The 14,705-nt window shown below is 37.5% G+C and overlaps 1 protein-coding gene across 9 annotated transcripts in view; it reads right to left on the bottom strand.

The window, feature by feature from the left end:
• Positions 1-14,705, bottom strand: part of NAB1 (NGFI-A binding protein 1) — a 39,288-nt gene that overhangs the window by 12,980 nt on the left and 11,603 nt on the right. For all 9 annotated transcript variants that reach the window (XM_070580455.1, XM_070580451.1, XM_070580456.1 and 6 more), the window contains exons 3-4: positions 7,470-7,603; positions 5,052-5,103 (exon numbers count right to left, since the gene is read on the bottom strand). In XM_070580455.1, the coding sequence (XP_070436556.1) occupies positions 5,052-5,103; positions 7,470-7,603 (186 nt within the window). The remainder of the gene's footprint in view (positions 1-5,051; positions 5,104-7,469; positions 7,604-14,705) is intronic.

The following is a 14,705-nucleotide window of genomic DNA, read 5'->3' as shown; positions in this document are numbered from 1 at the left end:
CCTCGCCCCCGGAACAGCTAGCAGCTGTTTCCCCGAAGTCTCTCTTCTGCAAGTGCCAATCCCAATTCTCTGGCTTTCTGGTCTCTATTAACAAACTTCATTTCTCTCCTCCAGTTATCTCTGATTGCTTTGCACTCCCAGCCCACACAGGATCAAGAACGCTGTCACCTCCCATCTCTTTGCCGAGTCTCCGGCAATTTCAGTGAATGAAGAAAACTCGCAGATGAGATCTGAGCAGTAACAGCCCATCGAGTCAGCTGCATTGCCGGCGCCGACTGCTTCTTGTACACATCCTTCCTCTCCTCTGAGCTGTCACTCGTGACACTGGAGGTAACGACGGGGCTTGTTCATGGGACGTGACATGTTCTTAACGAAAAGGAAAGGCTATCAACTGAATCCACTTTTAACTAATGTTTCAAAAAAATGAGGGGAGGACAAGAGTGCCAGGGACTTTGGCTCTTGGTTTTTCATCTCCTTTAACTAGCTGTCAAGCTGTCTTAAATACATTCTGTCACAGGTACAGTATAAATAAATCAAACTGCTTTTTCTTGATTTACTCTATCTTCCCAACACACAGTTTTTCCTCATTCTATACAATTAGTTTGTCAAATGGTAATGGCTTATATTTAAATACATTTTGTAATTGTAATTTATACTGTTACATCTTCTACTCAAAACTAAAAACTGTTTATTGGATAAGCTTCCTTGGATTCCAAGATGATAACCGTCACTCTTTCCTCTTCTTCAGAGGCTCCCAGGCCAGTGCACACTTTGCCCTTCATACCACACCAGGAGGAGGGGAGGTGTAATCCCAACGGTGCTTTTCACACCTAAGTGCTTTGCGGATGCTCCTGAGCACCCAGGAAGGTGGGACTGCTTTGAAGTCTAGGAGTCAGACCTAGATTTGAAGGCCTGGCTCTGCCACTAAATAGCAAGGGGGCGACTGGGGCAAGTTCCTGTGCCTCTCTGGTCTCTTCTTGGCTGGACATGGGAGTCATAAAGCCTCCATACAGGGCAGGCAAGAAGGTCGTTGATAATGGATTTCAAATGCCTAGCAGGAACGGGCATGTAACAGAGTCAATAAAAAGCAGTTATTTTTACAACTGCCCCAGAGCTAGACTTGGGGTCTTGATGAAAAAGAAATGAGTAAACATAATTTATCTTTATTTTAGCTGAAAGGTTCACACAGAGGGTTGTATTACAGATGGACAAGCTATTCATCCAGGCTGGGCAGGAGAAGTGTTCCCAAACCTCGTTTACTAACACAGAGGCCGAAGAAGGGCTTCCCCTAGAGGCTTCATTCCAATGATGGTACCCTAAGGCCTCCCCGCGAAGCTGGGGCTTTGCCTCTATTTCTATCTCATATATTCTAGGAAGTAGAGAAATAAAGCTCAAAATATCTATGTTTTTTAACATCTACCATGCCCTGTAGAAAGGAGCACTATTTCAGGATGACAGATTATCCTGAGTCCTTCGCTACAGCACGTATACTGATATTAAACAACAAAAATGAAACAATCAAATAAACTGCTAACCATCCTTAAGGGGAAACAATCTAGTACTTAAGAAGAGGAGAAAATCAGACAAGGATTTTACAATTTCATTCCCCCCAACCATCACAAACAGATCAGGAAAACACAGCCTTTAGCAACAAGAAAACGTCTCCCTGAGCTTGAACAACGCACTAGATTTATTCCTCTGTCCTAACATGCTGATGAGGGCAAGCCAGGAAATGTTTCTCTTCTTCTACACGTCTATTTGATGTCATCTCTATTTTATCTCCTGGACATTACTTTTTGTTCACTGTAAAAATTATCTTTAAGATAGAAAAAAGTCAGGAACCTGGCATGTATGCTCATTGGTGGTTGTAAAGGATTCTGGAAACATAACGATGAAAAGGAAGAGAAAAAATTGTCTCATTAATTTGGGTCTAATAATTAGGAATCTTATACTTTACAATGCGCTAAGCTTATCTTTATATTCCTTTCTTTTAATAGAGAATTAGCAAGCTAAGAATCACAAAAGAAATATTCAAATGAAATAAGAGAAACAGTAAGTTCAAAGAGTTGTAAAACCTTTCTAGTTTTACTTACGAAGTCCTATGTATCAGTCACGTATTCTGGACAAACTGGTCTCGCTGTTCCCTAAACACGTGCAGGGTTTTCTTACCCCCTTGTCGTCGCCCGTGCTAGTCTATCTTTGTAATGCCCCTCCACCCTCCACCCCATATCCCTACTTTTGAAATCCTACCCTTCTTTTAAAACCCAGCTCAAATGAGAGCTCCTCAACCCAGCCTCCCCTCATCTCCTCTCTGGCCAGAAATTCTCCCCTCCCCAGCAGCCACACAGAAGGCAGACAGCGACAAAGGACTAATACTTGGTGAGAAGGCTTCTTAGGAAGTGGTAACCCTATACAGCCAATACTGACTACCTCACTATCAGCTTCCAGAACCAAACGAACAGCTCTAGCATCTCAAATTTGACTTAGAGTGCACCACAAGAGAACTTCGACAAGGATTTGTGCCAATATTGCCTATTTTGCACAGGATTACAGTATAGACATGAGTAGGCATATGCACATGCATCACTGCGCACGCTCTGAAGAGAGACTGAAGCCCTGGAAATCATGAGTGCTTAGCCTAAGCAAAGACAAAATAAAAAACAAACCAACAAAAAAGGTAAACTACTGTCCTAAATTCAAAGCTAAAATCCCTACTTATTTCTCAGAAGCAAAATCAAGACTTTAGTATCTATTAGAGCATTTGAAGGAGCATGGGGTTGATTGGTCCCTTGTCCTATTTAGGGAGGGTTAGAACTGTTATCCACAGAAAAAGAAAACACTGATGATCTTAATTCTAAATCTACAACTGTTCAAATGGCTTTGTGAACTCCAGTAAAACAATCAACTAACCCTACAGAACTATACTTCGATTATCTCCAGGGGAATATATTTAGAGGGATAGAAGAGTCCCGTCTAATGCTCTAACCCAACTCTGAGCTACTGGAAAGAAACTCAAACATTGCAACTGGAGACAAGAAACAGTTTGCTTAAATTTCAGACCAGGGCCATTGAGAGGGTCAGAAAAACTTACCAATACAGCCTAGCAAGAAAAAACTATCACTCAAACAGTCCATGAGCCTCATGATCTCGACCTTCCATGTCCAGTAGTGATCGCTGAAGCCAGACCAAAGGAAAGTGGGGCTGAGATGTGAGAGCTGGCTGAATCACGATGACCTGGAAGCTAACGGGACAGAGAGGGGGACATAATCTCCAGCCTAGCAGCCCACTACTTCCCCTGGCCACTGGGTGGGTTTTCTATCTTCTTTCCTGTAAATCCTTCCAAGGCAATGCCTTCTTAGCAGCTTCTGTTTACCTGCTTTCCCTCTCGGTGGCAGAGTCGCTAACAGCTAAACCCACAGGGATCCTCTTACTCACTGTCTTAGGGGTGCAATAGGATAAAACTATGTCACCAGTTACATCATCTTTCAATGGCCTTTTAGATAATTTCAATAAACCTTCCGAGTGGTATCTGAGGCTAACGCATTTTAATCATTACTCCAGAGCTAATAATGAGGCAGATTACAAATACAAGCATAATTTTTTAAAATATGCCCCTTTTCCGACAAAATTCTTCTTTCTTTGAGAACCAGTGCTTTAGACTAAAGTTTTAGAAGTAATGATGCTTATCCATACCCATTTATTAGTTCATCTAACAGATTTTATAAAGTGCCTATTAAGTGCAAGGTACTATTATAACTCTGAATATAAAGTAGGAAGACGGACAGATAAGTGCTGTATTCTCATCTAATGCGGCAGGCTGATAATAAATTAAAAACAAATACATAGTAGTTTCAGATCTATAAAAGCAAGCAGAACAAACCAGGAGAATAAGCCTACATGTGATTTTGGGGTAAGGGTGCCCCTTTAGAAAGGGAAGCGGGGAAGTCAGAAGGACCTCTGAGCTATGAGCTGGAGGCACGTGAAGATCGAAAGAAAGATCTAGGTAAGGGGAATAAACATTGAGTGCTGAGGCACAAATGAGTTTGGCACGTTTCAGGAACAAAAAGTCGGTCAGCGCAGCTGGGACACAGTAAGAATGGGGAAGCGTGGCAGCAGGTGACGTCAGAGATGCAAGCCAGAGTCAGATCACGCAGGGTATGAGATGCCTCAGGAAAAAGTGTAGATTTTATTCTAGGTACAGTAGAAAGCCATCAGAAAGATTTAAGTAAGAAAGGGATTTATGTTTTTAAAAGATAACCTGGCTTTGCTCCGAATGAAAGATTATTTCATACAGAGGCTTAGTAAGGCTAATTTGATGATGGAAATTTAGGATAGTCAAACACAGCTTATTTGCTTTAACTTGAAATTAAATAATGGATGACTAGGAGAGTACTGACCCCCATCCCCTGCCCAGGGAAAAAAGGAAGGAACCACCTGACTTCAAATTTCTACTCTGCTGCTGACTGGCCTTTAAAAAAGTGCTCACTCTAAATTAAAGAGCAGTAGTTCTGAAACCATTCTACGGTTCTGAGAGCCCTACGAAAAGCACAATTTTCTTGCTCAATTCTCACCTTGCCACTTGCAGGTCTAAAATCACAAGGACACCCTCAATGTGATCTTCTAAAAGAGGCTTTAAGAACAGGAATGTCTCTGTAATTTGCAGCTATAAATTGTCATTTCTCTCAGAGAGTTAATATAAAGAAGTTAAACCTTAGCTCCTCTGAAGGTATTTAATGAGTTGACTAATGATGTAAGTAAGATTACAAAAGGAATAGTTTAACCAGTAAAGAGTTTTAAATCTGTAAGAAACACCTATTTACAAATTGGCCTTTGATAACCGACTGAACATCAATCTCATCATTGTGGTTTCCTGCTAAGAACTGAGTATCACAGTTCAAGTTACCATAGATACTTCAAAGCAACAAAACTCTGTATTATTTTTAAGATTCTACAATTCACATTTTTCACTCATTTATGGGACGATCCTTTGTTTCAGTTTGAACTAGTAAGCAAACATTATTAGCATAAGAAATTATAATACATAATCATACCTCCACTTTAATTCTCTTTGGGGATAATTCATCTCTTTCTCCACATTTTGACCTGAGGGGAGTGGGAGAGAGAGAAAACCTTGAGAAAGTAACAAACTTTATTCTAAAGGCATCTCAATCTATAAATTTCCACCAAAACATATAACCCTGAAAGCCTGATACTAGAAATAAGACATTTATAATGAACACTGAAATCATGAAAAAGAGACTTTTCATCATTTCTAAATTAACATCAGGGAAATATACAAATTATATTATACATTTTAAAAGGCCACTACCTAAGAACTCCCCACACAGAAAGTACCCAATAAGTATGTAATGATTATCATATACTGAAAAAGGAAAAAAAAAATCAAGGAGGACTCTATTCCATGACATCCCTTTATGGATCAGTAGGAACAATTTTGGACAAAATGACCAAAATGGCCAATTAAGATGAATGCTTAAGGCTACATGACATTAAAATGCATTTGTCTATCTACCGACACAAAGATGCATTTTCCCTTGACCTAGAGATCCCTTGGCTGGGAATCCATCTCACAGAGCTACCTGCACAGATATGAAAGACTTCTGCCAACTGAACTATGACAAGCCATCAATTTTAAGTTATACTTCAACATAAAAGACGTTAAAATATTAAAAAAAGTACATCTCAGAATCAACAGATGATATGTATGATGTTATTTACTGTGGTATTATTTATAATGACAAAAGACTAGAAACAACTCAATGGGGAACATCAGTGGGGGTCTGGTTAAATGAATCACGGTATATCCACAATGCAAGACCGTACAGCTGGAAAAAATAATGAGGAAGATGTGCACATCCTAATTCAGCGAGGTCTCCACGACATGTTGAAATCAAAGCAAAATACAGAATAACGTAGACATACGCTACCTATTATCTTTTGAAAAACAGATGAAAATATATTTATATTTGTTTGCGTGTGCGTAAACAAACACTGGAAGGATGAAAAAGAAACTAATAAAGCTACTTACATTGAGGAGAGAAACGGTAAAAAGAGGCAGGAATGGGAGTGTAACTTTTTTGTACAACCTATTTACGTAGCTTTGGCTCCTATATTATGTAAAAGGGTTACGTATTTTAAAATATGCTTAACTTAAAAAAGAAATATAAAAGTAAATACTACAAGAAATAGCCAAAAATTGTTGAAAGCAGTGCCTCTGGGGTGTGATGGGGGAGCAGGGGAACTGCTGAGTTTCACTACAAGCCTTGTGTGCTAGTTCTTAAATCATGTACATGTATTACCTTGATCAAAGAAAAATATTTAAATAAAATTTTGTATAATACAGTGAAGAAAACAAAAAAAATCACTAAATCAGCTCTTGATTAGCCAAAAAAAACCACCTCTGTAAATAATCCTATAATACTGCTGCATGTTCTCACCCTGTTCATTTAGTCTGCGTAATTTTGCTTGTCAGTTTGTAAATATGTGGGCTTTGGGGGTAGGGTAGAAAAGGAAGCTGCTATGCGTTGGGGACAATAATGGGAGTGACAGCAAATGCCTATCATGGTGGTTTTCAAACTTGAATGTGCCCAAGAGTTCCCTGGGATGCTCAGGAAAGTTTGTACTTCGAGATTCCATCCCCAGAGACTGACTGATTCGGGCTGGGGAGGGCACGCAGGATGTCGCTGTTCAACACACACTCGATTACTCTAAGGCAAGCTGCCGTCGGCACCCACTCAGAGAAGCAGCGGCACGCCCGCCCGACAGTGTGCTGGACATCAGGGCCCATGTGGAACCAAGTGAGCAAAATCAAAATCGTTACACCTGTAGACAACGCTTAGGGGTCAAGTGAGGATAAGATGAAGAATAATACGGTGTGTCTACATTATATTTTAAAACCACCATTGCTTTTCAACATGAAGCTTTTTATTTCCAATGCATGTTCCATACTCTACTTGCTAGTAATAAAATTATCTTCCAATTTTCCCTTAAATCCTGGTCCATGGAGTCTTTTTATCTATTCAGCTAATCTGATTAGACTGCAAACACCTTGCAAGAGGAACCACTTTGCTTCCTCCGAGAGTTCAACAAGTTCGTGCCATTAGTGGGTGTGCAAATACGTCTCGAAACGCTGACTGACTAAATCCTGTCGTCACACTCAAAACCAAAGCATCCGAGTGAGAGACGAAACGTCGAAAACCGCTCCCAGAACAATGTCACAGTGCGGGGAGCTGTCTTTCAAGAGACAGACAGACCAAAGAGAATTAAACAAAACAACAAAACCACTTTGGCAATCATGTTTTGAAAAGTCATTTCACTGTTTAATTTTATAGAACTACAAGCACACTCCTACTTTCTCAGAAATGCTTATATTCTATCAGCGGATGGTGTTTCAAGCTCTGCTTCTATCTGGCAACCCAAAGAACACTGCCAATTAGTTCAACACTTACTTGGTGGCTCTGTAAGTATATTTATAGGTGACTTCTCGAGAAATCTGCCTGGCCAGGGCAAACAGTTCGTCTCTTCTCGTCAGCAGGGCGTTATCCTTCACACAGAGCTGGGCAGCCGCTTCATTAACTGTGAGCTGCACAGGCAAAACAAAGCTTAGAAAATTCTAAACATTTCTATTCCATTAACATGTAAAATGTCACTTAAGAATACGAAAACGTCACATAATTATATAATGAAATCATAATTTATAAAAATCAGGATGGTCTTTATTCCTAATTAGTTCTAATGCTGAATTTCAGAAGAACACCAAGTCATCTGCCACCTCTCAGAACTCAAACTAATCAAAATAGTCATCTGGGTTTTATTTATTTATATGTTTTATTTATTTTTGCTTAGGTATGAGAGTTTATGGAAAATAAGCAAAATAAAAATAAAAAGTAAAAAATGTTCTACATCTCATTTTTCTAATGAAAAACTAAGGGACCTGATTATATGACATGGTGATAATATTCCCGTGCCTAAAAGTGAGTGTACATAGTCTGACAGGTTTTTTTTTTTTTTCAATGTGAATGGACATGAAAAGTCTTAGAAAGGAATAAAAATTATTTTAGTTAAATATTTATCAAACCACTTAGTAAAAAATAGAGTTACACAAATTAGAGTTATAATGGAAAATCAAGGTCTTGGAGTGACTATAACGCTAAGATTCACTTAATTCTACTCTTTGATCTAAGTGGTAAATATGGCCAATATCATGTTGCCAGCTGACCAGACACCTTGTATTAAAATTTAAAATAGAAAGTTATCCTAAACTCAAAACCTATAATTGTTTCATAAACTAGAAGATGTTTTTTCACATAATTTCGTCAATTTAAATAGATGCAGGAAACTGCCAAGAAGTCTATGAAACAAACTTCCTAAAAAAGCAAGAAACATACTCATTCAAGGCATGACTGAGGGGGGCCAGATAATGGGATCTGACTGCAGACAGACCCAAGATGCGTCTTGCTTCACGCTTACCAGCTGTGTGACTCTGGACGTGTAAAAATCTCTCGGAGCCTCAGTTTTCTCAGAGGCACAATGGGGTAACATCACTACCTTGATGGACTCTAACAAGATGTGAATGAGGAGCAAACCTGGCACAAGCTGTTGTTAGTGTGAACTCCTGTTCTCCTCTCATAAGGATACAGGCATTCACTCTTTCTCTCAACCCAGGCATCTCACTTTACTCATAATTATTTTTCTTTTAAACCAATTTATTGTCTGCAACTTTCCTTATTCTTTTGGAGTGAGGCAAAGTAAATACACAAACATATTCACTTTTTTTTTTTTGGCTGAGAAAGATTGGCCCTGCGCTAACATCTGTTGCCAATCTTCCTCTATTTTGTATGTGGGTCACTGCCTCAGCATGGCCGCCAACAAGTAGTGTAGGTCCACACCTGGGAACTGAACCCAGGCTGCCAAAGCAGACTGTGCTGAACTTATCACTAGGTAACAGGGCCAGCCTCCCACAATAATTTTTCTTATTTAGAATTTTTGAAAATACAGAGAAGCAAAGGAAGAAAATAAATGCAGCATGCAATCCTTCCATCCAGAATGACAATTAACATTTCCATGTATGTTATTCTAATACTTTGCTGTGTACATATACATATAAACTTATATGTGAATACAGATTTGTAATGTCTTTTCCACATAGTACACTGTACTTTTTACTTTTATCATGTATTAAGGTAGAGACTTAGCCTGTTTACATCAGGATCTGGCATGGGTTGGATGCCCCATAAATATGTGCTGACTAACAAGTGAATTTAAACATTCTTTACAACACCACTGTTACTATTTAGACATGTAATATTCCATTGCAGGAAAGGACAATACATTATTTACATCAACCTCACTCTGGAGATTAAACTACCCCCAGTTTTTCATGTACTACAAAGAAAGCTGCAAAGAACATTCTTAAATGTGCACCTTTGCATGCATATTCAATTATTTCCTTGGAATAAATTCCTACAAATAGACTTGTTAGTTCACAGAATAAATTTTAAGAGATTTATATATTTCATCAAATTACTCTCCAGAAAAGTTGCTCCAAATCGTAACACTACCAACAATTACATAGAGAGTCCTTTTCCCAGAATCTTGACCAACACTAATTATCTTTTAAAATATCTTTACTAATTTGACATGTTTTCAATGATATCTGGCTATAATTTGCAGTTCTTTGACTATAAAACAACCTTTTTCTTATGTTTTTGACTTATTTTAAAATCTGCTTGCTCGTGGCAGTTGCTTGTTTCTTCTATCGCACTACTTTGTTTCTTAGAGACTTTAGGAATTCTTTCTGTATTAAGAGCATTAACTCTTCACCATATGTAGTGGTTTGGTTTTTTTTTTAAAGTTTGTCATTAGTCTTACAGTTTTTGTCTTGGGTGCCATACATAGAAACTCCCTTCTCACTCTAATAATACATAAATGTTCTTCTATGATTTAGTCTAAGAGTTTTCTTTTTCCACTTAAGTATTTAATCCATCTAGAATGTGTTATGGTTTACAGTATATGGTGTGATATAGATTAGATATCTAACTTCCTTCTCTCCAGATTTCTGACTGCAATTTACATTGGCCTGTTCTCAGACAAATAATTTGGCTACTGACAACAAGGTTATAAGCCCAGGCTTCCTATGTAAACCCACAGCTGAATATGAAAGCATACTAGGAGGAATTTATTTTTAACTTTCTCCCCTCCTGCTAAAGAATGATCAATAGATCAATTTCTTCCCTAAGTGCTTTTGAAAGGCACAATGTTACCGGAGCCAAAAGTAAAATATACTTTAAAGAATGACTTCCTAAATAAAGTAACTTCAGTTTCAGCTTAACAGTAGCTACTGTGACCTTGAAGACCCTTCTCAAGTTGCTTTTCATGTAGCTGTTTCTTTTTTGTACTCATAAATCTAAACTAGTATGGAGAATTTCTGATTGTCAGTGAGATATTTTAACTGACAACATTTCAGAGGTACCAGTTTATGCACAACCACAGAAAATAACTTTTCAACGTAAACTGAAAACAATGTTCTCGTATTCTTTCCATCATCCTACCAGAAACCAAGAAAAACAAACATAACACATTCTTTGTTATTGAATTCAGGCTCCAACAGACCGAAAGAGTAGATTGAACTCTCCAGGCCCATAGGGAGCCTTCTGGCAGAAACACTGAGGCTGGAGAAAAAACTACAGCTCGCCCCAGGTTGTAATAAGCCAACTCATCAAGCTTCCCCCTCAAAGTGTATTTTCTGTCAATGTCTTCTAGATTTCACGTTCTCAGTTGCTAATAATTAAATAACTATTACGATATACTTAAAAAAGAAAATGATACAAATACTCCAAAACAGTAGTCGCTCACTGCAGCACCATGGTAGCTTTTCAAAAATTCTAAGTTTCCAATTTTGTTAAAAGCATAAAATACAATATTCTCTCTGACTGGTTTACTTACTTCCTCCACTGGCTATAAACCAGGCCACACCTAGGTAGGTCCTAAGACCATCACTGATTCTTGAGCTTAAAAAGAAGTGTTTAAAACAATGATTCACTCCCTAATTCTTTACTGTATGATGTACAGTACATGTGAAAACAAGTATAAAAATGCATACCAGAAGGAGATTTTTATGTACTCGTGAGAGCTGAAAAATTTTTTTCAGGTGTAAATACTTCCTGATTTTCATCCATGTGTGACCGCCATACAGCTGTATGTCTTGAAAGGTTAAAAAGAACAGAGTCCATACGGTTTATATGAAGAAAATTCTCAGAAATACTACCAAAGGTGAATTAAGAATAAGTCATAGAGTTCCTTATTTGGAAATTGAGGACAAATTATACTAGTCTGAAGAAAGCTTATATCAGACCAGATTCACATTCCTGAGTTACAAGTAACAAGTGGTCTAAGTTTCAAAAACACAGGCCACATTTCCCAAAGCCCCCGCCCCCACATCGCAACCTGCCAGCATTCATTTTGGGTGTTCCCTTATTTTGGGAAATCCACAGCGGTCTCATTTCTTAAATACCATCTGTACCTATTTTTCCAAAGAAGCAAAGAGCCCCTTAGCAAAAGCCAAGTGTAAAATAATTCATTTTAGATTTTTTTTAAAGCAGGGTAGGATTTTTTTTAAAAAGTCAACTTGATTGGGTTTATTCAAGCCATCTCTTTAACATACTTTTGCTTTGATAAAAATACAGGTCTTCTGACTCAACTTTGTGTTTCATCTACTATGTTTTAAAAATTATATGTACACCGGGTTAAAGCAGGAAACTAAAACTGCCAACATGTTATGCCCTCTGTTTTCCACTAAAGACAACCATAGTAGCCTTTTAGTAGATTCCTCTGTTGGTTCACAGGCAATGAAAGTCTCAAAGTGTATCTGAATTATAAAGCTAAGTGCATTTTCCAGACCTACCCACAAGTGCTAGTGAGCCAGCTACTGTACAGCAATAATACGTAACGACTGCAGAGATATGCCCCAAATAGATAAAATCACAGACCCACTGCAGTTAAGCAACTTTGCTGACCAATTCTCTGATCTTAAGCTCCAGTACCCACTTATATCTAAAATCATTTATTCCAAAAGGTCAGACAGTGAAATTGCTGAAAACAAGATTAATATACAAAAGTCAGTCAGTGATAATTTTAAAAAGTGGGAAAAAAATTTCATTTACAATTGTCATATATTTTATGTCATATATTTCTATCTCCTATATAAACAAATTTAGTAAATAAATTAAATTTTATAAATATATATACAACATAGGCACATAAAATACAGTCGTGCACTGCATAACACCGTCTTGGTCAACAGTGGACCACAAATACAATGGTGCTCCCGTAAGATTAGCACCATATGGCCCAGGTGTGCAGTAGACTATACCGTCTAGGTTTGCATGAGTACACTCTATGAGTTTGCACAACAGAATCACCTAATGATGCCTTTTTTAGAATGATTCCCAGTCATTAAGCAATGCATGACTATATTATACATGGTATCTGACTTAACAAGAAATGTGCAAAACCCATGTGAATAAAGAACTACAGAATTACCGAGGGACAGAAAAGATCTAAAGAAGCAAATACATAGGCTATATTACTGTATGGGAGGTCTCATTATTGTAAATATGTCAATTTTCTCCAAATTAATCTACACCTTTAAGGCATTTCTAATCAAAATGCCAACAAAAATTTTGGGGAAATTTGACAAATGCATTAAAAATTTTATTTGGCAGGAGAAATGCATAAGATTACCTAAAAAAACAGAAGCTGCAAAACAAGACTATTGAAAGGGCACGTGCCTTTCCAGATACCACAACAGATTATTTAGCTGTGGTAACTAAAATAACTCTATATTGTGAAGCAACAGAGAATCACACTAATGAAATCACACAGGGTAAGATCAATGCATATTACTACTTCCACATTAGACATCCTCAGGGCAAAACAGTCTCAAAGGTCAAACGACAAATGACAGTCTGGGAAAATGTTTACAACATAAGACAAAAGGTTAATGTCCTTAAAAATAAAAAAGTTCTTACCAGTTAATTTTTTAAAAGTAAGACAACCTCAACATGAAAACCAAGTATATGAACATAAAATTGGATGCCTATTAAACATATGAAAAGATACTCATCTTCACTAAGGAAAGTAAATTTGGGCAATGAAAATTTTTCATTGATTAGACTGGCAAAGACTAAAAGTAATGACAAATGCAATATTAGCAAGAGTTTGGAGAAATGGACACGTGCATATAATGATAGCGGAAGTGTCAACTGTTGCAGCTTTTTTATAAGGCAATAAAGCAGTACCTATAAAATAGTAAATCTACATATTTTTTGATGCCGTTATTTTACATGTTGGAAACAATTCTGTAGAAAAACATGCCCAAGTCTGTAAAGGTGTGGGTGTATAATGTTCACACACCACCATGTACAATATCAAAAAAACGGAAACAACCTAAGTGACATCAAAAAGTGAGTGGTTAAGATAAAAAGCACATTCATACCATGGAATACAATGCAACCCATAAATGAACAAGGCAGCTCTATGTGTACTGACTTGAAAAGATATCTAATAGTATATTGTTACATTAGGTTTTTAAAAAAAAGGAATTTGGAGCACAGTGTACAAAATAGATCCCATATTTGTATATGTAAAGAAAAGCATCTGGGGGCCGGTCCAGTGGTGTAATGGTTGGGTTTGTGCTCTCGGCTTCAGCAGCCCAGGATTCACAGGTTGGGATCGCGGGCGCAGACCTACACATCATTCTTCAGGCCATTCTGTGGCAGTGTCCCATATATAAAGTGGTGTAAGACTGGCGTAGATGTTAGCTCAGAGACAATCTTCCTCAAGCAAAAAGAGGAAGATTGACAACAGATGTTAACTCAGGGCCAATCTTCCTCACAAAAAGGAAAGAAAAGAAAAAAAGAAAAGTGTCTGAAAGTTTACAGATTCCATTACTTTACATTCTTTTGTAACGACTGCATACTTTTGCAAATAAGTACACATTCTTTTTCGTGTTAAAGTACAAGTCTGGGGGGATGATATAATGTTTCCAACGTGAAATATGAAATACTGCATTCAAATGAACAATTTTTCAGAGGATTTATTCCTTTCTTCTAAAGGATAATGGCTACAAAAAATTTAGCTATGAAATAGTCTTTTTAGCTTTTGAAAATGCATTTATTTTCCAAGCATTTACTGTGCACATTAGACTCTGAGGATATGAAAATGAATGCAACATTATCTCTGCCTTGAAGAAATCCAAAGCATACTGGGAGGGACAGACCGGTATACACATAAGTACAATAAAGTGTTGAAGTCACCTTGACACTAGTGTACGTACGGATAAAAACAGAAAGGAAAGGAAATGTCACTCTACTTGGGGGAAAACATATCAAAAAAGATTTAAGCTTATGCTTGAGCTAAACCTTAAAGATGACGAGTTGGCCAGATGGACGCAAACAGAAAGGGAGTAAATGCAAGAGATACATATGCATTCTTATACTTAAGCAGAATATCTCTGGATAGAGTGCTATGAAGATAAAACAATGAGACTTTTTAAAGCCTAAGGTCAAACCAAAACAGTATAAATAATTCCAAATAAATGAAACCAAAGCTATAATAATTCTTTCAACATTTATCTAATATAATTTTGTTTTCTATGCTAACTGAAAATTAAAGTTCTGGTTATT

Source organism: Equus przewalskii, chromosome 17 (assembly GCF_037783145.1).
Source record: "Equus przewalskii isolate Varuska chromosome 17, EquPr2, whole genome shotgun sequence".
Classification (NCBI taxonomy): Eukaryota; Metazoa; Chordata; class Mammalia; order Perissodactyla; family Equidae; genus Equus; species Equus przewalskii.
Note: the sequence above shows the minus strand (reverse complement) of the source record. Positions and strands in the feature narration are given on the sequence as shown.